Source organism: Elephantulus edwardii, unplaced genomic scaffold, assembly GCF_000299155.1.
Source record: "Elephantulus edwardii isolate Elephantulus edwardi_28Jun2011 unplaced genomic scaffold, EleEdw1.0 scaffold00005, whole genome shotgun sequence".
Classification (NCBI taxonomy): Eukaryota; Metazoa; Chordata; class Mammalia; order Macroscelidea; family Macroscelididae; genus Elephantulus; species Elephantulus edwardii.
This window is the reverse complement of record NW_006399755.1, coordinates 8,668,707-8,690,757: the sequence shown is the minus strand read 5'-3', so window position 1 is coordinate 8,690,757 and position 22,051 is coordinate 8,668,707. Positions and strand designations below refer to the sequence as shown.

At 38.8% G+C, this 22,051-nt stretch overlaps 1 protein-coding gene across 2 annotated transcripts in view; it reads right to left on the bottom strand.

Annotated features, from left to right (window-relative positions):
• The window catches only part of ZYG11B (zyg-11 family member B, cell cycle regulator), a 139,963-nt gene that overhangs the window by 6,057 nt on the left and 111,855 nt on the right, over nt 1-22,051 (bottom strand). For both annotated transcript variants that reach the window (XM_006879687.1, XM_006879688.1), the window contains 3 exons: nt 20,954-21,151; nt 20,782-20,834; nt 16,173-16,270 (listed from right to left, as the gene is read on the bottom strand). In XM_006879687.1, coding sequence (XP_006879749.1) covers nt 16,173-16,270; nt 20,782-20,834; nt 20,954-21,151 — 349 coding nt within the window. The remainder of the gene's footprint in view (nt 1-16,172; nt 16,271-20,781; nt 20,835-20,953; nt 21,152-22,051) is intronic.

Sequence of the window (22,051 nt, the reverse complement as noted above, 5' to 3'; positions counted from 1 at the left end):
CTGATACGAAACCTATACTTGGATGAAGAGGCAGTTGTAAGAACAGAGCAAGGAAACACTGCATGGTTCAAAATCAGGAAAAATGTACACTAGGGATACATCATATTCCCATACTTTTTCAATCTGTATGCAGAACAGATCATCTGGGAGGCTGGACTTTATCAGGAGGAATGTGGCATCAGCATTGGAGGAAGACTCAAGAACAACCTGCATTATGCAGATGACACAACCTTGCTGTAGAAAGTCAAAGACTGCAGCCTTCAATATGGATTGAAGCTCAACATTAAGAAATCAAGGATTTTAACCAATGGACCAACTGGCAGCATCATGATAGACAGTGAAGAGATGGAGATCATTAACAGCTTTAATTTGCTTGGTTCCACAATTAATACTCTTGGTACCAGAAGCCAGGGAATCAAAATACTAACTGCATTTGGAAAATCTGCTGTCCGGGACCTTTCCAGGGTACTGACGAGCAATGATGTCTATCTGGAGACTAAGGTGAACCAAATGCAGGCCATGGTCTTCACAGTTACTTGCTATGTTTCAGAGAGCTGGATAATGATTAAGGATGACAGAAGAAGAATTTGAGTTGTGGTGCTGGAGAAGAGCATTGAATGGACTGCTAAGAGAACTGGTCTGTGCTAGAGAGGGTGAAAGCAAGTTTCTCCTTGGAGGCTAGGATTCTGAAGCTCTATCTCACATACTTTGGGCACATGGCCAGAAGGGACCAGTCCTTGGAGAAGGACATCATGCTTGGAAGGGTGGAAGGACAGAACAAGAGAGGAAGACTCCAGATAAGATGGTTTGACACAGTAACTGGGGCAAAGGGGGAAGGTGTGTCTAAGACAGTAAGACTGGCTCAGGACGTGGCAGGCTTCAGAGCTGTTGTACATAGGGTTGCTATGAGTCGCATGTCATTTGATGGCACATAACAACAACAACACTGCATTGGGCAAGTCAGTAGAAGACTAAGGTGCACCTGATTCAGGCCATGGTCTTCTTAATTACCTGGTATGCATCAAAGAGCTGAAGAATGACTAAAGATGACAGAAGAATTGATGCCTTTGAGTTGTGATGTTGGAGAACTGAATATCCCATGGACTGCTAAAAGAACAAACAGATACGTCTTGGGAAAAGTGCAGCCAGAGTGCTCTTTAGAGACAAAGATAGAGAAGCTTCCTAGAAGGGACTTCATGTTTGGAAAGATAGAGGGTCAGTGAACCAAAGGAAAACCTGCAAGGAGATGGACTGTCACAGTGACTTCAGCAATAGGTGCAAGTGTGTCAGAGATGATTAGGATGGCACAGGATAGGACAGGGTTCAGATTGGCTGTTCATAGGGTTGCTATGAGTGGTACTATACTCAATGGCACCTAACATCAACAACAACTGACTTTTGTAGCCTGAAATTTATCTAACATGCAATTAAGATGGATTAATAATAATTGGTGACTAGAATGCAAAAGCTGGAAGCAAAGAAGGACTGGTAGCTGGAAAATATGGCCTTGGTGACAGAAATGAAACTGGAAATAGAATGACAGAATTCTGTACAATGAATGATATATTCATTGCAAATACTATAAAAAAATATAAGTGGTGACTATATACAAGAACTTCACCTAATGGACTCCACATGAATCAGACTGACTACATCTACAGAAAGAAATATTGGAGAAACTCAGTATCAGCACTCAAATCCAAGCCAGAGCCTGACTATGAAACACATCAATTATTCATATACAAATCCAAAATGAAATTGAAAACAAGTTTATGAGAATGAAAATAAGATGCTAAGTGTATCCCAACCAAATATAAGAACCATCTTATGACTAGATTTGATGTACTGAACACTAATCATTGAAGACCAGATAAGTTGTGGAATGGCATCAAGGACATCATTCATGAAGAAAGCAAAAGATTATTACAAAGACAGAATAAAAAGAAAAACCTAAAATGGATGTTAGAACAGAATCTGAGCTTTGCACTGAGAAATGCAACCAGTGATCTTCAGCAGCAAGAATGGTTAAACTTCATCTCACTTACTCGAGGCATATTTTCAAGGAGGAACCAGTCCTTGGAGAGAGACATCATGCAGGGAAAGGTAAAAGATCAGTGAAAGAAAGGAAGCTCCTCCGTAAGATGGACTGACAGTGACTATCACAATGGGCTACAGTATGAGAGAGGACAGCACAGGAAAGGGCAAGGTTCAGATCTATTGATCCTAAACAGTTTCTGTGAGTTATAGTCAACTCAGTGGCACTCAGCAACAACAAGCAGAAATCTTTGTTAATCTATGGTCACAGAGATGTTCTTTTAGAACTTAAAAAAATTAATTTTAGAGTTTATATTTAGGTCTTTTATTAGTTTAGTTACTTTCTACATATAGTGTGAGGAAGAAGGAACTCTGGTGATACAGTGAATTAAGAGTTTTGCTGTTAACAGACAAGTCATTAGATCTATTCACCATTTGCTTCAAGGGTCAAAGATGGACAGTCTCCTCTCATAAAGATTTATAAGCTTGGAAACCCAATGGAGGGTCACTGTGAGTCAAATCCGATTTGGTGATAGAAAAATATGAGGTATGAATAAAAGGTCTGGGTTGTTTTTTTTTTAAAAAGTTTGTTTTTAAAAAAATATTCAGATAATCAGTTGTATCAGCATCATTTGTTGAAATAACTATTTTTTCTTGAATTAATAACTTTAGATCTATGTCAAAGCTAACAAGTAATCCAATGACTACACTCCTAGGTATCTGGCCAAAGGAACTGAAAAAAGAAATGCAAATAGATATTTGTATACCAATGCTCAATGTAGTACTATTTACAATAGCCAAAAGGTAAAAATAGACTAAACGTCCATCAGTAGATGATGTATAAATAAAATGTGATACAAGCATACAATGAAATATTCAGATTCAAAATTGGAACTCTCAAAAAAAAAAAATTGGAACTCTCTGCCATCAAGTCAAACCAAATCACAGCTCACTATCCAGTAGGTTTCTGAGGCCATAAATGGCACAGGAACAGACTGCCCATCTTTCTCCCTCTGAGCAGCTGATGGATTCCAACAGAGAGGCAAGGCCTTTGGGTTACTAATGCAACTCCCTACTGATTATGCTACCAGAGTTCCCCAGTGAAATACTGCTGCTGCTGTTAGGTGATATTGAGTCGACGCTGTTAAAAGATTGGAATTTTGCCCTAATTTGCATCTCAATCATAAAAAAAAATGAAATTCTGATACACCCAACGACATAGATTAACCTTGAAAATATTATGCTGAAAGAAATCAGTCACAAAAGGAAAGATATTACATGAACCCACTCATAAGAAAGATCTCAAGGTAAGTACATAGAGACCAAAGTTCATGAATGGTTAGCAGGTGAAAAAGGGAGGTGGGGGATTCACTGCTTAAGAGACAATGAGCTTCAGATAAAGATGAACAGAACTGTTTCGGAACCCCTAACAGTGATGGTTAAACAACATGGTAAGCATAATTACCTGGAATAAAAGTAAAAAAGTATTGAAATAGCGTATATTTTGGCACATAAATATTTACAACATTAAAAAAATTTTAACCCTCCCTAATTAACCATTTGTGCATAGGTCTAGTTCTGTATTCTCTATTTCAGGTCACCAAACAATCTTTTTCTATTTTTAGGCCACATAACACTGTCTTCACTACTATCAGTTTAAAGTACACCCTGTTTTTTGTTCTTTTCTTTCCTAGATGGGATTTATTCTCCACGAAGTCAAGGTGACATCCAACAAAAGCAGCATTAAGTTCACAGAGATACAGAACAGGTACTCAAACTGCCTACACAAATTCCATGTAGAACATAAAAAAAATTGAATACCTGAACCCGTAACTATGCATCTAAAAAAAAGAAGTTACCACATTGAATTTAAGTATTTCCATATGCAATTCAATTGAGATTCAATTAGGTGGGGAGGGGAAATGAAGCATGCACAAACAGATGCTTAGAGGTAACTATCAAATTTGTGACAATTAACGTAAGGGGACAAATCACATAAGCTACTAGCTATTGAACACCAGTATTTCAAGATAAAACTTTTATAAACATGTTTTGTTTTGCTTATACCATCAGAACTGAAACTAACTTGTCATTTCCCTAAACCAGTAGAATACATCTTAAAGTCATATAGCAGAAGTCCTTCAATGGTGTTCTTTTTTCTTAGTTGTTTTTCTTATTTTCAGATCTTCACAAATATTATAACCAGCCCATCAATTTCTCCTCAAAAAGCAGTTGAGATTTTACTTGAGACTATATAAAATCTAGTCACCAATTTGGTGAATACTGTCCTCTTAATAATATTAAGTTTGCTGATTCATGAAAATGGTAGCTGTGTACAGTTTTGTTGTTTCATTGTTAAAGGACTTAAACATCTTTTCTCAGACTGTTGTTGTGCACTGCTGAGTTGGGACCAATCCACAGTTGACCCTCTTGCATGTTTGCAGAGGCAGTAAACTGCATGTGAGTTGACTGCTCTTCTTTCTCAGGAGCAGCAACTGGTGGATTCAAATCATGTACCTTTGTGTCACAGCACAAGTCCTTACTATTAAACCATATTTTCATACAATTGTAAATGTCTTTTTATTCCTCTTTTTTAAAATTTTATTTTATTAATTTTAATGAACATTCACAGAGATTTTTAATTTTCATTCATTCATTGTTGAAATGTCTTTTTTTAAAACAAAAAAGGTTATTAGTACATAGGCTTATAAATAATTCATGTATGTTTGCTGTTGTTATGTGCTATCGAGTCGCTTGCAACTCACAGCAACCCTATGGACAACAGCTCTGAAGCCTGCCCTGGTCTGAGCCAGTCTCACTGATTCTGATACCATCCTCCATTGCCCTCGTTACTATATCAATTCATTTCAGCCAGGATCTTGCTCTCCTGCACTGTCCCTCCACTCTTCCAAGTATGATGTCATTTTCTAAGGATCAGTCCCTCCTAGCTACATGCCCAAAATATATCAGATGGAGCTTAAAAATCCTAGCCTCCAAGGACAAACTTGGTTTCACCATCTCCAAGACAGATCTATTTGTTCTCTTGGCAGTCCATTGTATGTTCAAGACTCTTCTCCAATACCACAACTCAAGGGCATAAATTTTTCTTCTGTCATCCTTAGGTGCCCTGGATGTGCTCACCAGGTTGCACAAAGAAATCTGGAGGACAACTACCTGGCCAACTGACTGGAAGAGATCTATATTTATTCCCATTCCAAAAAAAGGTGAACCAACAGAATGTGGAAATTATCACTATCATACAATCACTCGTATCACACACAAGCAAAATCCTGCTGAAGATTATCGAGGAATGACTAGAACAGTGCATCAACAGAGAACTACTAGAAATACAAGCTGGCTTTATAAGAGGTCAATGGCACTAGAGATATTATTGCCAATGTCAGATGGATCTTGGCAGAAAGTGGAGTACCAGAGGTATATCTAACTGTATTTCACTGACTATGCAAAGGCATCTGACTGTGTGGATTACAACAAATTGTGGCTAACCTTAAGGAGAATGGGAATCTCAAAACACTTGATTGTGCTTATGTGAAACCCATACTTGGACTAGGAAGTAGTCCTCAGAACAGGGCAGGGAAAACACTGCAGGATTTAAAATCAGAAAGAGAGTGTGTCAGGGATGTGTCCTGTCTCCATACCCTTTCAATCTACAGGCAGAACAGATCATTCAGGAGGGTGGGCTTTTATGAGGAGGAATGTGGCATCAGGATTGGAGCAAGACTCATCAACAACCTACATTATCCAGATGAAACAACCTTACGTGCTAAAACTGAGGAGGACCTGAAGTGCTTGCTGTAGAAAGTCAAGGACTGTAGTCTTTAATAGGATTGAAGCTCAACATTAAGAACACAAAGATTCTCACCACTGAGCCAATATGCAGCACTACGATGGATCAAGAGGAGAGTGAGGTTGTGAACAGTTACAACTTCATTGGCTCCACAATCAACACTCTTGGCATCAACAGTCAGGAAATCAAAAGACAAATTGTATTAGGTAAATCTGCTGTCAGGGACTCTTCCAGAGTACTGTGAAGCAATGATGTCTGTCTAGAGACCAAGGTGTGCCTGATCTAGGCCATTGTCTTCACAATTCATGTATATTGATCTTATATCTTGAAATCTCCTAAATTCACTTATTATTCTCCTAGAAAATTATTTACAAACTATACTCATGGGATTTTCTACATAGATGATCATGCCAGCAGTGAATAACACTAGCTTGTTTAATTAATTCCAGTCTGAATTTTTTATTACTTTCTCAATCTTGCTGGGATAACTGTTGTTGATGTTATATTCTACCAAGTCAGAACCAACTGACAGCTGACCCTCTAGTAGGTTTTCAGAGGCAGTAAATCAGATGGGAGGAGACTGCCCATCTTCCTCTCATGGAGCAGATGGAGGACTCAAACTGTGTGCCTTCAGATTGAAGAACAGCTCTTTACTACTAGGCTACTAGGGTTCCCTTTGTTTTTGTCAGTTGTTGTCACGTTGGCTCTGATTCATGGTCACAATACGTTCAAGTATGCACTGCTTGGCATCTGTTTAGGTAACCACTAACCCTCATTTGTGTCCACAGTTTCATAGTCCCCTCCTTTTTTTTCCACCTAAATCTCTTTTTGCTTATTACTTTCCTCTGAAGATTTTAAAGACTCCAAGCCTCCAGAATGAATGAGCAGTGAGAAAGCCAGGATACATTTAAATCCCTATAGTGTCTCCTCTTCAACTTCCTTCTCCCTTTCCTCCCTGCTTCGTTCACCTGCCCAGGAGCCATGCAGCCTTTCCTTCCTTGCATAGCCAGTACCTGCTATGGTTTCTCTGCTCTTGCTCTGGCCACTGTAGTGGTGAGGTGTTGTTCCTGGTTTCAGGAAAGTGGCAGAAGAGGTTGCACACAATCAGGACGCAGGTGTATCAACAGTGAGCCAACGCTTCTACTACCAGCCACACTCCAGGCAGCAATGCACTTGTTCTTTCCACTTCCACCCAGCACTACCCCTTATGCTTGAACATGTGCAAAGTCCCAATCTGTCTGGTCCATCATCCTTGCCTACCCCACCTGCAAACCCAGTATGGAAAGCCTCTTCAATTCAGTGGACATAGTTCTTGGGCTGTGTCTCCTGGGGTCTTTTATGATTTTAATATAATTGGCTTTCCTGTGATTTAACTATGGATTGTACAGGTAGCTTCTTGCACAAAATAACAATGTTTGTACAATGTCCAAACTGCTTAAGACCCAATTGCATTTCAAAGAATGTATTGTAGATATTAGTGACACATATTTGTAAAATACAGTTAACTGGTGCCTGGTTCGACATCATCTCCATGATGATTGGTCTGAGTTCACAGTTAAGCCTATTGTATCGATTTATCTTATTGAGGATTTCTCTTTTTTGAGGACTCTCTCCTAATCACACACGATGTTCTTTGCAGCTGATAGATTAGAACTGCCTGCCTTTGGATTGGAAGTGCAGCTCTTTACCCACTAGATGATTAGAGGTCCCTATTTTTTTTTCCTTTTTAAAATATTTTATTGATTTTCATATAATAATTACATTATGTTTCATTCATATACCTTGTGTTCTATAAAATCTTTCATTTACATTGTTTTTCTTACAACAGTTCATATACATTCTATTTTACATTATTATTTTTTAAAAATAATTTTAATGAACATTTACAGAGATTTTGGATTTCCATTCATTCATTGCTGCACTTATCTCCCCGCCCAGTCTTCCCCCCAACCCCCAGTTTGCCCCTCTCTTTCAAAAGTAAAAGAAACACTCCCTCCTTGGTACACAATCCCCCCGCACCCCTCCCACTGCCCCAAATACATTCCACGATGCAACCTTAATTGTGGATATTGTGATAACCATAATACCCTATCATACATCGCTTTTAAATTATTCACCCCCTCATCTTTTTCAGTGCAGCATACACAATCTATCCAGTTTTTCTCGGTCTTGCTCCAAGCCTGATATCAGTCCAATTTTACAGCAGTGGAACCATGTAATATTTGTCCTTTTGCGACTGAGATATTTCACTAAGGATAATGTCCTCCAGGATCACCCATTTTGAATAATATTGCATGAGTTCCTTGTTTTTCAATGCAGCGCAGTATTCCATTGTGTGAATATACCATAGCTTCTCTATCTATTCATTTGTTGATGGGCACCTGGGTTGTTTCCAACTCCTTGCTATTGTGAACAGAGCCGTGATAAACATGGGTGTGCATATATCTGCTTGGATGTCAGTTACGGTCTCTTTGGGGTATATTCCCAGTAGTGTAATTGCTGGGTCAAATGGTATCTCTATTTGCAACTTTTTGAGAAAGCGCCACACCACGTTTCACAGTGGCTGCACCATTTTACACTCCCACCAACTGTGAATAAGGGTTCCAGTTTCTCCACAACCTCGCCAGCATCTGTTGCTTGCTGTTGCTGTTCTATTAAATTTTGCTATTCTGACTGGGGTGAGATGAATCTCATAGTTGTTTTGATTTGCATCTCTCTTAGAGCTAGGGATTTTGAACATTTCTTCATGTGCTTGTTGGCCATCTGAATGTCTTCTTTGGTGAAGTGTCTGTTCATATCCTGTGTCCATTTTTCAATTCGATTATTTACCTTTATCTTGTTGTGGTGCTCAAGTACTTTATAAATTCTAGAAACAAACAGATTCATCCGAAAGAGGGTTAACCCAGGCTGCTCCTTGGAAGCAAGGATTCTGGGGCTTTGTCTGACATACTTTGGACATGTTGTAAGGAGAGACAGGTCTTCAGAGGGGGACATCATGCTGGGTAGAGAAGAGGGACAGCGCAGGAAGGGAAGACCCTCTATGAGGTGGATTGATTCAGTGACTGGGGTAATTGGGATGGGTGTGTCAGAGGCAATGAGATTGGCACAGGATAGAGCAGGGTTTAGGGCTGTTGTACATAGGGTCGCTATGAGTCGCAAATGACTTGATGGCACGTAACAACAACAACAATAAGTCCCTTATCTGACATGTCATTACCAAATACTCCAGTCTGTGGCTTCCCTTTTTACCCTGTTGGAGAAGTTTTTGGATGTGCATAGGGATTTGATTCTTAGAAGGTCCCATTCATCTATTTTATCTTGTCCTGGTTGTAGAGTTCCTATTTTTTTTAATTGTTATTTTAACAAAAGTTTATAGAAAACTTGGATTTCCATTCATTTATTGTTGTACATTTTCCTCCCTGTCCTCCCACTTAGCTTTTCTCTTTAAAAAGATTCTTTAATTTCTGCACAATTTCCTCCCTCCTCCCACCCCCTTGGTCCATCAAGGACTTTTCTTCATCAGAGAAAAGCTTGGAAGAACACTAGAAGCCCAAAGCCACAACATGAACAGTCTCCCAAAGCATCATGAAAAAACCTACAATAAAATAAATGAAAGCAATCTTCTTAGGATCAAATCTCTATGCACATCCAAAAGCTTCTCCAACAGGGCAAAAAAGAAAGCCACAGACTGGGGAAAAAATATTTGGTAATGACATATCTATATCTATGATAAGGGACTTAATACTCCAGCACCTCAAGAAGATAAAGGTAAACAACCCAATTGCAAAATGGGCACAGGATATGAACAGACACTTCACCAAAGAAGACGTTCTAATGGTGAACAAACACATGAAGACATGTTCAAAGTCTTTAGCTCTAAGAGAGATACAAATAAAAATAATTATGAGATATCATCTCACCCCAGTAAGAATAGCAAAATTTAACAGAACAGCAAACAATGTTCTTTTGTAGAAATGGTCTTTCCTGATGGCCTCGCCAATAAAGTGGGCCAATAAAACGGTGAATAAAAAAACCCAAACAAACCAGTGATTGACCTCCTCTAATTTCACAGGAATGAAAGATAATCAAGATCAAGGGAGCTCTGGTGGCTTAGTGGCAAGAAGCAGAACTGCAATCCTAGAGGTGGTTGTTGTTTGTTGTTGTTAGGTTTCGTCGAGTTGCTTGGGACTCACAGCGATCCTATGTACAGCATCCCTAAACTCTGCTCTGTCCTGTGCCAATCGCACTGTCTCTGATACACCCATCCCCATTACCCCAGTCACTGAATCAATCCACCTCATAGGGGGCCTTCCCTTTCTATGCTGTCCCTCCACCCTACCAAGCATGATGTCCCTCTCCAAGGACCTGCACGTGGTTCAAATCCACCAGATGCTCTGCTGCAGAAGGAGGGACAATCTCCTCCCACACCAGTCAGAACTAATTTGACGGTACACACACACACACACACACACTAATAATAATAAAATAAAAAAAATTTTTAAAAAAGAAAGATAATCAAGATCAAAAGCTCAAAGGTGATTCCTGGGAAGGAGAGGTAGATATATCTCCAAACTTTTTACCAATTGTAATATCAATTGGCCCTCCCATGGTATTCTTTATGCCTCCACTGGATTTAACAAATCATTGTACTGGCTATGTAGAACTTACAGAACAATATTCATGATTACAGGGCTTATTGAGGAAATAATGTATTTCAATTCAGGATCAGAAAGGACTCAGACACAGCTCTTTAGTCATGACAGCTTCTTCTCATCTGTGCCTGCCCATAGACAAGCATCTCTCTGGTTCTAGTCTGGCCTCTGACCTACTCAGGTAAGTGCCAGAGGTTCTTTAGCTCCACTAGTATGTGATGAAAAGGATCACATTCCTGCCTACTTCATGTCTGAAGGTGCTCTCACTGGGCTGACAAGCCTAACTCAGTTTATAAAATACTGAGGCACTCCACTATACCAGCAAGCTTCTTGCCTTAATGTTCAAGTTCTTGGGTTTGTAGGTTGGGAAGCCCACTATGCCATCTCTTGCCAGCCTCCTGGTTCCATTGCCTCTGCTACTACCATTTCTCTGCTGCTACTTCTCAATGTCTCTAGCCATCTATGGTGCTGCAGCTGTCAGTTTTCTAGAACTAGTAGGTCCCCAGCACTGGGATTCTGGGCTCAAGGATGATCTTTGTTCCCATATCTTTTCTTGGCAGTTTTCAGGGGCACCTCTGTCTGTCTCTGGGATTTTTATGCCTACCTGGATGGCAAAACTGACTAATCCCATCATTAGGGTTTCATACACTTTATCTGTATCGGCCTACTTTCAGGACAATAAAAATGTCTTTATTATTATTGTATTAGCCTCCTCTCAGGAGAATAAAGGTATCTTTCCTACTCTCAGGATCAGGAAAGCTGTGCATAAGGGATGCATACTTTCTCCGTACTTTTTCAATCTATATGCAGAACAGAACATTTGGGAGGCTGGACTTTCTGAGGAGGAATGTGGCATGAGCATTGGAGGAAGAATCATCAACAACCTGCATTATGCGGACGACACACCTTGCTTGCCAAAAATGAAGAGGACCTGAGGTATTTGCTGCAGAAGATCAAGGACTATAGTCTTCAACATGGACTGACGCTCAACATCAAGAAAACAAATATCCTCACCACTGGGCCAACTGGCAGCATCATGATAGATGAAGAGATTGAGACTGTTAACAATTATAGTTTACTTGGATCCACAATCAACCCTCTTCGCACCAACAGTTGGGAAACAAAATTACCAATTACATTGGGAAAATCTGCTGTCAGGGATCTCTCCAGAGTACTGAAATGCAATGATGTAGTCTAGAGACTAAGGTGTACCTGATCCAAGTCTTTGCTATGAATCAGAGAGCTGGACAATGACTAAAGATGACAGAAGAAGAATTGATGCCTTTGAGTTGTGGTGCTGAAGAAGTCTTGAACCACAAAGAAAACTAGTAAGTCTATCTTAAAGAGGGTGAAACCAAGTTTCTCCTTGGAGGCTAGGATTCTCAAGCTCTGTCTTACATACTTTGAGCATATGGCCAGAAGGGACCAGTCCTTGGAGAAGGATATCATGCTTGGAAGAGTGGAGGGACAGTGCAGGAGAGGAAGACCCTGAATGAGATGGTTTAATATAGTAACTGGGGTAGTGGGGATAAGTGTGTCCGAATCAGTGAGAATGGCTCTGAACAGGGCAGGCTTCAGAGTTGTTGTCCATAGGGTCGATGGAACATAATAACAACACTCACTATAAAAAGATACAAAAAGTAGATAATTATATAAAAAGCCCATCATTATTGATTTCTTTTTTTCCCTTCACTTTTAAAGTTATAGTCCATTTTAGAAGTTAGAGGTACATAGTAGTCTAAGGGTTTAAGGGATAGCAGTAAGACAGGATCCATGCCCCCCCCCCACCTTTTTTTTAAAAAATGGGACTTTTAAGGAGCTAGGAAGTTCTCAAAACCTGTATTGATGTTGTTTTTGTTTTTAGGTATCATCAAGTCAACTACAACTGATAAAAACAACAGATGGAAAGTGTGCCTTAACCAGCGCCATCCTTATAGTCTCTGCTACGCTCAAGCCCACTGTTACAGTTACTGGTCCATCTCATTGAGGCTCTTCCTCTCTTTCTCGTATCCTGTACATTTCCAAGCATATTTTTTTTTTAAAGAATTGGCCCCTTCCAACAAGACCAAAGTATGTGAAATAAAATTTCATCATCCTTGTCTCTTCTGAATCCAGCTTTGAGTTGTTGGCAATTCACTGTCAACATACTGTTCTGGTAATTTTGAAATAATTTTCAGCAAGATTTTTGTTGCACGGGATATTAATTACATTGCTTGATAATTTCCACATTCTGTTGGGTCACCTTTTTGGGGGTAGGAGGGAGGAATAGGAACAAATATGGATCTCTTCCAGTCAGTTAGCCAGCCAGCTGTCTTTCAAATTCCATGGCACAGCTGAGTGAGTACAGCAAGAGCTGCTCTGTTTGCTCAAACACTTCAATTGGCAGTCCATAATTTCCTGGCTCTTTTCTTCTACCCAATGCCTTCAGCACAGCTTGAACTTTCTCATTTCCTACCACAGGCTCTTGCTACTTCCGGAAATGGTTCGTCCAATTCTTTATGGTACAGTGCCTCTACGTATTCCTTTCACCAATTTTTGTTGGTTTCTACATCATTCAATATTTCACTCACACAGAATTTTTTTTTCTATATTTTATTAATTTTCATAAACATTTACAGAGATTTTGGGCTTCCATTCATTCATTGTTGCACCATTCTCTCTACCCTCCTCCCAGTTTGTTCTTGTCCAAATGCCACAGTGCTTGTCAAAGCCAGTTCTGATTAATCTTCTTTGTCAGTGTGTCCTTTGCCATTCCCTATCACTCCTCCCTGAGAGAGACTTCACCCTGAGTCATAAGGAAAAGGGGATGGCGTATTCTCTTAGCTACTTCCTGCTGAAAAGGGACGCTGTGGGTTTCAGGGTGTAGATCTTACTCTAAAGGGCCCCTTTGGCAGTAGGAAACACATAGACTATTATGGAGATTGATTTTGGGATTTAGATGCACTCTTATTGATTGTGCTTGGCCGTACATGTTCATATCCTTGAAGATGTATCATGGGGGTGTTGCAACCCAGAAGACACAAATTTGACTAACAAGTTATAAGTACATGAGTCCAAAAATTATGGAAAAGTAAAAGAAAAGATTCTTTCATTGTTTTACTCACACAGAATGTTTTAACTCGAGGCTTGAATATTCTCTTCCATTCTTTCTGTTTGAGAAATGCTGAGAATGTTCTTCCTTTTTGGTTTTCCAATTTATAATTCTAGCACATTTCATTATAATACTTTTGTTTTCTTGGCCTGCCTTTTGAAATTTTCTGTTCATTTTTCTTCAGCATTTTCTCCATTTGCTTTTTCTTCTTAATTTTCAAGAGAAAATTTCAAAGCCCTTCTGACATCTATTTTGGTCTTTTTTTCTTATCTGTACAAAATTCTATCATGTAATCTCTGGTCTTATTTCTCTTGTTAAGGCTCAATTTCCCAACTACCAATTCTCCTCCTTTGCTTCCACTTTTGCATGCTTGTTATCAAGTATTACTCATGCATCTTGATTGCATATTTGATTAATTTCAAACCGCAGAGGTTAGTAGAAATTCCTAATTTCTTTGAGTTTGGTAGTTGGTGCACATGTTTGAATAATAGTCACGTTAACAGACTTTCCTTGAGTGTGCATACATTTTATTCTATCACTCACAGCACTATATTTCAGGGGATGTCTTGAAACGTTCTTTTGGATGATGACTGCCAAACCATTATTCCTCAATTTGTCATTCCTGGCATAGTGGATTATATGATTATCTGACTAAAAATGGCCAATACAAGTCTAGTTTGGCTCATTAATGTGTTGTCCATCTTTATCTGTTCTGTTCCATTTCTGAAAATTTCCAGTTTTCCTATATTCCTACTTTATACATTTCATGTTTGAATTAATGGATGATTGCGGTTGTTTCTATATGTTTTGAGTGATGTCACTTCAGCAAAAGAAGGTCCTTAACAGAGTAGAAGATTTACTCCATAAACATCATTAACGTAGACCCTACTTTAAAGAGGCAATTCTTCCTTAGTCACATTTTAAGTGCCTTCCAATCTAAAGGCTGACCATTTGGCACTGTATCAGATAATATTCTGTTGCTCTTTGTAGAATTTAATTATTTATAGGATTTAAACATGTTAACCATGGGTGACTTTGCTTCTATTTAAAATACCAGTGGCATAGTTTCTAGCATGCAAGATAATAATATGCAATCTACCACAGTACAGTAAAATGACAGATGAGTCATGGCTTAGAGCCTGAAGGTCCAGTAAAATGGGACTATATTAGATTAGAGGCAGTTTAAGGCAGCGAGTGAGGTATTCTTATGTTAACTAATAACTCTGCTCTGGAGTCTTTTTCTCTGTTACTTACATTTCTTTAAGGAAACCCCAATGCCCCAGTGTGGAGGGAGTTAGACCAAAGCCATGCCTCTCTGGTGGTTTGAATCCATCAGTGGCTCTTCACAAAAAAGTTGGGCCATTTTCTTCTGTGTGATTTATAGTCTCAGAAACGCAGGGGATGGTGAGCTATGAGTTTGTTCCAATTTGACAGCAATGAGTGCTTGAGGCTGTCATTCTTTAAATTCTCCTTTTGTGTCTATATGACTAGGAGCATTTTTACTAAATTGTTTTCTGGTGGTATATAATAGGTAGTCATTAAAGTATGGAACAATATAAATCATTACTGCCTCTGCTAGAAGTATGCTGTTTATAGATAGATAGATAGACAGACAGATATAGATATGTATCTACATAAACCAAATCCAAACTCTCCTATTTCCTATGACATTTAATATGTTCCCTACTAAGGCCCTTTATAAAAATGTTAATTTGCAGTCTTCTGCTCAAAACCCATCTGCCTGTCCTCATAGAAAATATTTTTCCCCTTTTAAAGAGTGTGAATGAAACACTGTTGACTAAGTAGTAAAAGAATTTGGCCGTGAGAGAAAACATTAGCAGTTTGAACTCACCAGCCATGCTGTGGGAGAAAAGACACGTAAGTTTGCTTTCATACAGATTTATAGCCTTGAAAACCCTCTGGATAATTCTACTCTCTCCTCAGGCTGCTATGAGTTGGATTTGACTCTACGGCAGTGGTTATCAACTGTCCAACTTTATACATGGCTTACATGTCTGGATTCAACAATCTCCCCCAACTCCCTTAATTCTTTCTCTATTTTTGTCTGAGTCTTAAGTGTTTGATTATTTTTAAACTTAAGCATTATTATTTTACTCTATGTGTTACCTGAACAATGTCCCAGATCATTGGTGGAATGAATTGTAGCATAACCTTCAAAAAAGTAATGGTTTGGAATGTGACATAAACACTTTGTTTCTCCAGAGACCATGAGTATTGAGAATAATGTCTTGAATTAATAATGTTTAGATGAATGAGAATACGGAACTAGAATATACCATAAGTATAACCTCTCTATGACATTTTTTTCAACCAAAAGGGCTCTGAATCTTTAAATTCCATGAACTTAGGACACTGGAAGTTTCATTCAGCACTCTCATTAAGTACTCGTCTAAAAGAACAGATTACAATTATAGTTAGTATAAGACCTTTTACATTGTATATTTTGAAGTTTTTATCCTTAAAAATCACTTTGATACATAATTTAGGAATGGTAGTAGAAAGATTAGAGGGTAAATGAAAGAAAAATGCCACTCAGAAAAGAAAAGGAGACTCTTCTGATACATACGATTCTTGCTACAGACATGCTGCATTGCCCAAACTGCCCACAGCTGGACTCCTGGTGTTGTGAAACAGCCAAGCAATGGGAAAAACGGATTGAAGGACCTAAGAGTCAAAGGAAAGTTATCCATATTAAATCCTATCCTTGGTATCATTTTCTAAAATAATGGGTCTTAAAATTTATATTGTAGGAATTTTATCCTGTCACACAAGGTTCTACGAATCAGAACCAACATGACAGAAAAAAAACCCCAGTAAAAATTACTAATATGAATTAGCTACCGAACATAATTTCTTTGTCTCTGTCATTCCAGAAAGAAATGCAATAAAACCTAAATCTTGTTATAGACAATGAAAAGTGAACAAGGTATTAACAGAAAAAGACCTTTTTTTTTTTTAAAAAAAAAGCACTTTTCTGATAATGAAGGTAGCACATGTGAAAGATAACAGATCTTGGTTTGAAAACTGAGAAAAGGAGAAGATAGCCACTACATGATAGGATACCATCAAGGAGAATTAGCCTTTCTAGCTCCTGCTGCTACCATTGCCATTCAGGCCAACATGGCGATAGACTCACAGCCTTCCTCATGAATCCCTGGGCCACATCTTCCCCTGTGAGTGAAGAGGAAAGAGACCTTCCCACCCCGGTGAAAAAACAGAAAAATGTAGAACATGCTTCAAGATAGCAGCAGCAGCTATGGCCAAACCAGAGACCTGATGGGAGATGGTGATGTGAGATGAGATCACGAGACTTTGGGGCAGAAGTGGGGCTGGGGGGGGTGTGTGTGTCACAGGGAGCCAATACTGGCAGGACCAAGAACTTTACTGGACAATTGGTGGTGCAGGAACCCAGTATTGGCAGGACTGAGAATTTGGCCTAAAGGCTCTAGGCTAAGGTGCCAGCATCCAGATTTCTGGAGCTGTCTTCACTGTTTTCTGTCATTAATTTGGATTATAACTTGTTAGATTTCTCCCACCCCAAAAAACATCTGGGCCAAGGAGCAAGTGCTGGTTTTGTCCTTCACCATTGGTGGCCTTGCTTTAATTCTGCCCCGTTAAGCTCCTATACCAAGTATGTCATCATGATCAATGAGGTCACCCCCTACAGTTACTCAATATCCCTCTAAGATGACGGGACCATGTCTGACATGTCCAGCCAGCCCCAGTATCCCCAGAGCCCCAGCCTGGAGTTGCTGAAGGAACTGTGAGAACCTTAAAGGATGGAGTACCCTATAAAAGCCTGAAAACAAACAAACAAATCACTAGCCTTTCTACTGCTACTTATATTCTGCATAAAGTGGGTGAAATATAAGTTAGGGAAGTCAAAGGTATTAGCAGCATCAGCACTTAAGTAAACAACAAATAAGTTGTAACAAAATTACTTTTAAACTTATGACAATTTCCTCTCATGTGATTTAGAGCCTGGGAAAAACCTGCTGGGTGAGTTATGAGTTGGTTTCAACTTGATGGCAATAAATTTGGTGTTTTAAATAAGATTATTTATGCAACAACCTGGATAATTTCAGGTAATTAATAGCTTAATTAACAAGTTATCAAATTGTTATATATAATTGCTGCTGTTGCAGATTGCCTTTGAGTCAAACACAACTCATAGCGACCTTATGAACAAAAGGCCTGAAGCCCCTCTACAACTATCGACATTTATCTAAGTTCATAGAGTTTCTGGAGGCATGTTGTTTAGGAATTGGATGCCACTCCTGCTTCCAAACCTGTCATGGTATGTTATTGTTGTTATGTGCTGTTGAGTCACCTGCGATGAACCCTTCCCTGTCCTGAGCCAGTCTCACTAATTCTGACACACCAATCCCCATTGCCTCAATCACTGTATCAATCCACCTCATCTGGGGTCTTCCTTTCCTGTGTTGCCACCCTTCCGAGTGATGCCCTTCTCCAAAGATGGATCCCTCCTGGCCATGTGCCCAAAGTATGTAAGATGGAGCTTCAAAATCCTCCAAGAGACTTGTCTTCACCCTCTCCAAGACAGACCTATTTGTTTTTCTGGCGGTCCATGATATGTTCAAGACTCTTCTCCAGCACTGTAATTTGATGGCACCTATTCTTCTTCTGTAATCTTTAGTCATTGTCCAACTCTCTGAAGCATAACAAGTAATTGACAAGACTGTGGCCTGGAGTAGGCACACCTTTGTACCTAGACTGATATTGTTGCTCTTTAGCACTCTGGAGAGGTCCATGACAGTAGATTTTCTTTCCCAATGCAATTCATCTTTCGATTTCCTGACTGCTGGTACCAAGAGTGTTGATTGTGGATCTAAGCAAGCTATAGTTGCTAACAACCTTAATCTCTTCTCCATCTATTATGGTGCTGCCAATTGGCTCAGTGGTGAGAATATATGTCTTCTTTTTTTTTTTTTGCCAGTGACGAATAGCAATTTTTAATATTCTGGAAAAGGCTTATATAGGTTTTAGATGCATGCCTGCAGGGGTAATCACATTATCTCTTATCTGTCCGAGACGCTGTTAGAGAATCAACGTCTTCTTGATATTGAAGACTACAGCAAGTGTTTGCAGCAAGTGTTTCAGATCTTCCTCAGTTTCAGCAAGCAAGGTTGTGTCATCTGCATATCGTAGGTTGTTAATGAGTTTGACTCCAAACTTGATGCTACACTACTTCTCATAAAGCTCTGCCTCCCGAATGCTCTGTTCTACATACAGATTGAAAAGGTATGAGGACAGGATTCATCCCTGACACACTCCGTTCCTGATTTTGAACCATGCAGTGTTTTCTTGCTCTGTTCTGAAGACTGCTTATTGGCCCAAGTACAGGTTTCACATAAGCCAAATCAGGTGTTCTGGGATTCCCATTTTCTTCAAGGTTAGCCACAATTTATTGTGATCCACATAGTCAAATGCCTTGGCATAGTCAATGAAACACAGACATTCTTCTTGTACTCTCTGCTCTCTGCCAAGACCCATCTGACATTGGCAATAATATCCTTAGTGTCATGACCTTTTCTAAACCCAACTTGTATTTCTGGTAGTTCTCTGTCCATATGCTGTTCAAGTCTTTTCTGGCTAATCTTCAGCAGGATTATGCTAGTGTGTGATATTAGTGATATTGTTAGATAATTTGCACACTCTGTTGGGTCACCTTTTTTTTGGAATGAGAATAAATATAGGGGTCTTCCTGTCAGTTGGCCTAGTTGTCCTCCAGATTTCTTGGCACAACTAGGTGAGCACATTCAGAACAGGATCTGTTTGCTGAAATACATAAACTGGTATTCCATCAATTCCTTGTGCTTTATTTATTTATTTTTTTTTTGCCAAGTCCTTCAGAGGAGCCTGCACTTCCTCCTCCATCACCATTGCTTCTTGATCATATGTTGTTTCTTGAAATTCTTCTGTGTCAGCCAATTCTTTTTGGTATAATGACTCTGTCATTATATATAATATTCCTTCCATCTTCTTTTAATGCTTCCTAAATCATTCAATATTCTGTCCATAGCATCCTTAAGCATTGTAACTCGTGGCTTCAATTTATTCTTTGGTTCTTTCAGTTTAAGAAGGAACTCCAGCCTTTTGCACATTTCATTATAATATTCTGCCTTGTCTTCCCGAGCAGCCCTTTGAAATCTTCTATTCAGTTCCTTAACTTCTTGATTCCCTCCCTTTGCTTTGGCTTCTCAGCATCCTAATGCAATATTCAGAGTCTCTTCTGACATTCATTTTGGTCTTCTTCCTTCTTTGTTATGACTTTTTGCATTCTTCATCAACGATATTCTTGATATCTTCCCACAGCTTCTGTGGTCTTCGTTCACTAGTGTTCAATGACTCACACCTATTCCTGAGTTGGTTTTTAAATTCATGGGACATAGACTACAGGTCAAATTTTGATTCTTGTGGATATGATTTCATTTTCTTTAGTTTTAATTTGAACTTGCATATAAGCAGTTTATGGTCTGTTTCATACAGCACCTGGCCTAGTTTTCACTGCTGATACTGAATTTCCACAGATGTAATCAATCTGATTCCTGTGCATACCATCAGGTGAAATTCATGTGTATAATCTGCACTGATGTTTCTTATAAAAGGTATTTATATAATAGCTAGGTATAAAGTATGCATATCAACAAAGGACTAAAATGTTTCCCCAAAACAATATGATGCTACTTCTAGCTCTCTCAATGTGTTATGTTGTTTTACATCCCTCTGCATTGATATATTGCTGTTTTCCCCCTAAAACTTCCTGTCACTAATCTTAAAAAAAATCAGTTCACAAATCACCTTCTTCAGATAATTTTTATGATTTCCCAGTGCAGATTTAAATTAATTCATCTTTAATTTCATAGCATAATTGTGAAATATGCCTGATTCATATTTGGTCTATGTAATTAGATTATAGGATTCTTATGTACAAGTATCATGGCATATTCATCTTGACTTTCAAAAGTATACATTATCTGGCAGTTGTCATTTAAGACAAAATACTTTGTCTCATTTAAAGCTAGTTCTAAGATGGCTAGCTGAAGGGAAAATTATACACACACACACACACACACACACACACACATGAAATAATCTCTAGGCAAGAAACTTATTATATTGCTAGGTTAATTAATAATAATTATGATAATTACCTGTATGCTACCATCTCACATTCTGGAGTTGGCCATTTCAAAATAGCTGAATGCTGTAAGATATAAGAAAGATTATAATATTTACTTAGTACTCCACTTTTACAGCATAAGGCTCTGATAGTTAGCCATTATGAACATTTTTTTGTTTTAAGAAAATATCAAATGATCTCACCAGATCATCCAGAAGAGAATTCCTTTGGCTACGGCTCAATGTCCAGGCTTGTTCACCTCGGGATATTAAATGGGCAATAATTCCAGCGGCAAAGTAACTGACTTCTACTTCAACACTGTGTAGAAGGCTACTGATGTGGTCTATAAAATCCTTCCACATTAACTCAGAATGCAATTCTTGTACTTCAGCTATATTGTTCTAGTAAGAAAAGAAGACATAAAATTAAATTAATATGCATAGAAAATAGCTAAATGACTTCACTACGGAGGCAAGGATTCTGGGGCTTCGTCTGACATACTTTGGACATGTTTTAAGGAGAGACAGGTCTTCAGAGAGGGACATCATGCTGAGTAGAGTAGAGGGACAGCGCAGGAGGGGAAGATGCTCTATGAGGTGGATTAATTCAGTGACTGGGGTAATCGGGATGACTGTGTCAGAGGCAGTGAGATTGGCATGGGATAGAGCACAGTTTAGGGCTGTTGTACACAGGGTCGCTATGAGTTGCAAACAACTCAACGGCACATAACAACAACAACAATAAGGCAGAACAGCAATTACAATGATTTAAACATGTACTTGGACAAAACATGAAAGCTACCACTTTGTTAAGATAGAGTGATTATGGTTTTTTTCCTTTCTTCTCCAAACAATAAAGAAACATTCATTTTTTAGAGCATGATCTTTCTACTATAAAATACCTAGGGGGAAAAATAATCTAGAAATTATATGAATAGGAAAAATAGATAACATCCTTTAAATATGTAACTTTAACTACTAAGGTCAAAATGCAAAGAGAAACAAAGTACAGTTAGGTTCCCCACTGACATGTGGGAGAAGGAGAGCTGGGTTTTTAATAGCCATGCAAGGGCAGAAGGTGAGGACAATAAACTAGAACTGAGATTTCTCATATAAGGTTAAGATTTTCAAAGAATTACTTCTTAATAAAAGCACAAACTGTCAAGGACATGTGAATGGAAGGACTATCTATTTAAAATCTGGGTTCTCAATCAACAAGAGTGCATCTAAATTCCAAAATCAATCTCCATAATAGTCTATGTGTTTCCTACTGCCAAAGGGGCCCTTTAGAGTAGTGAGAGA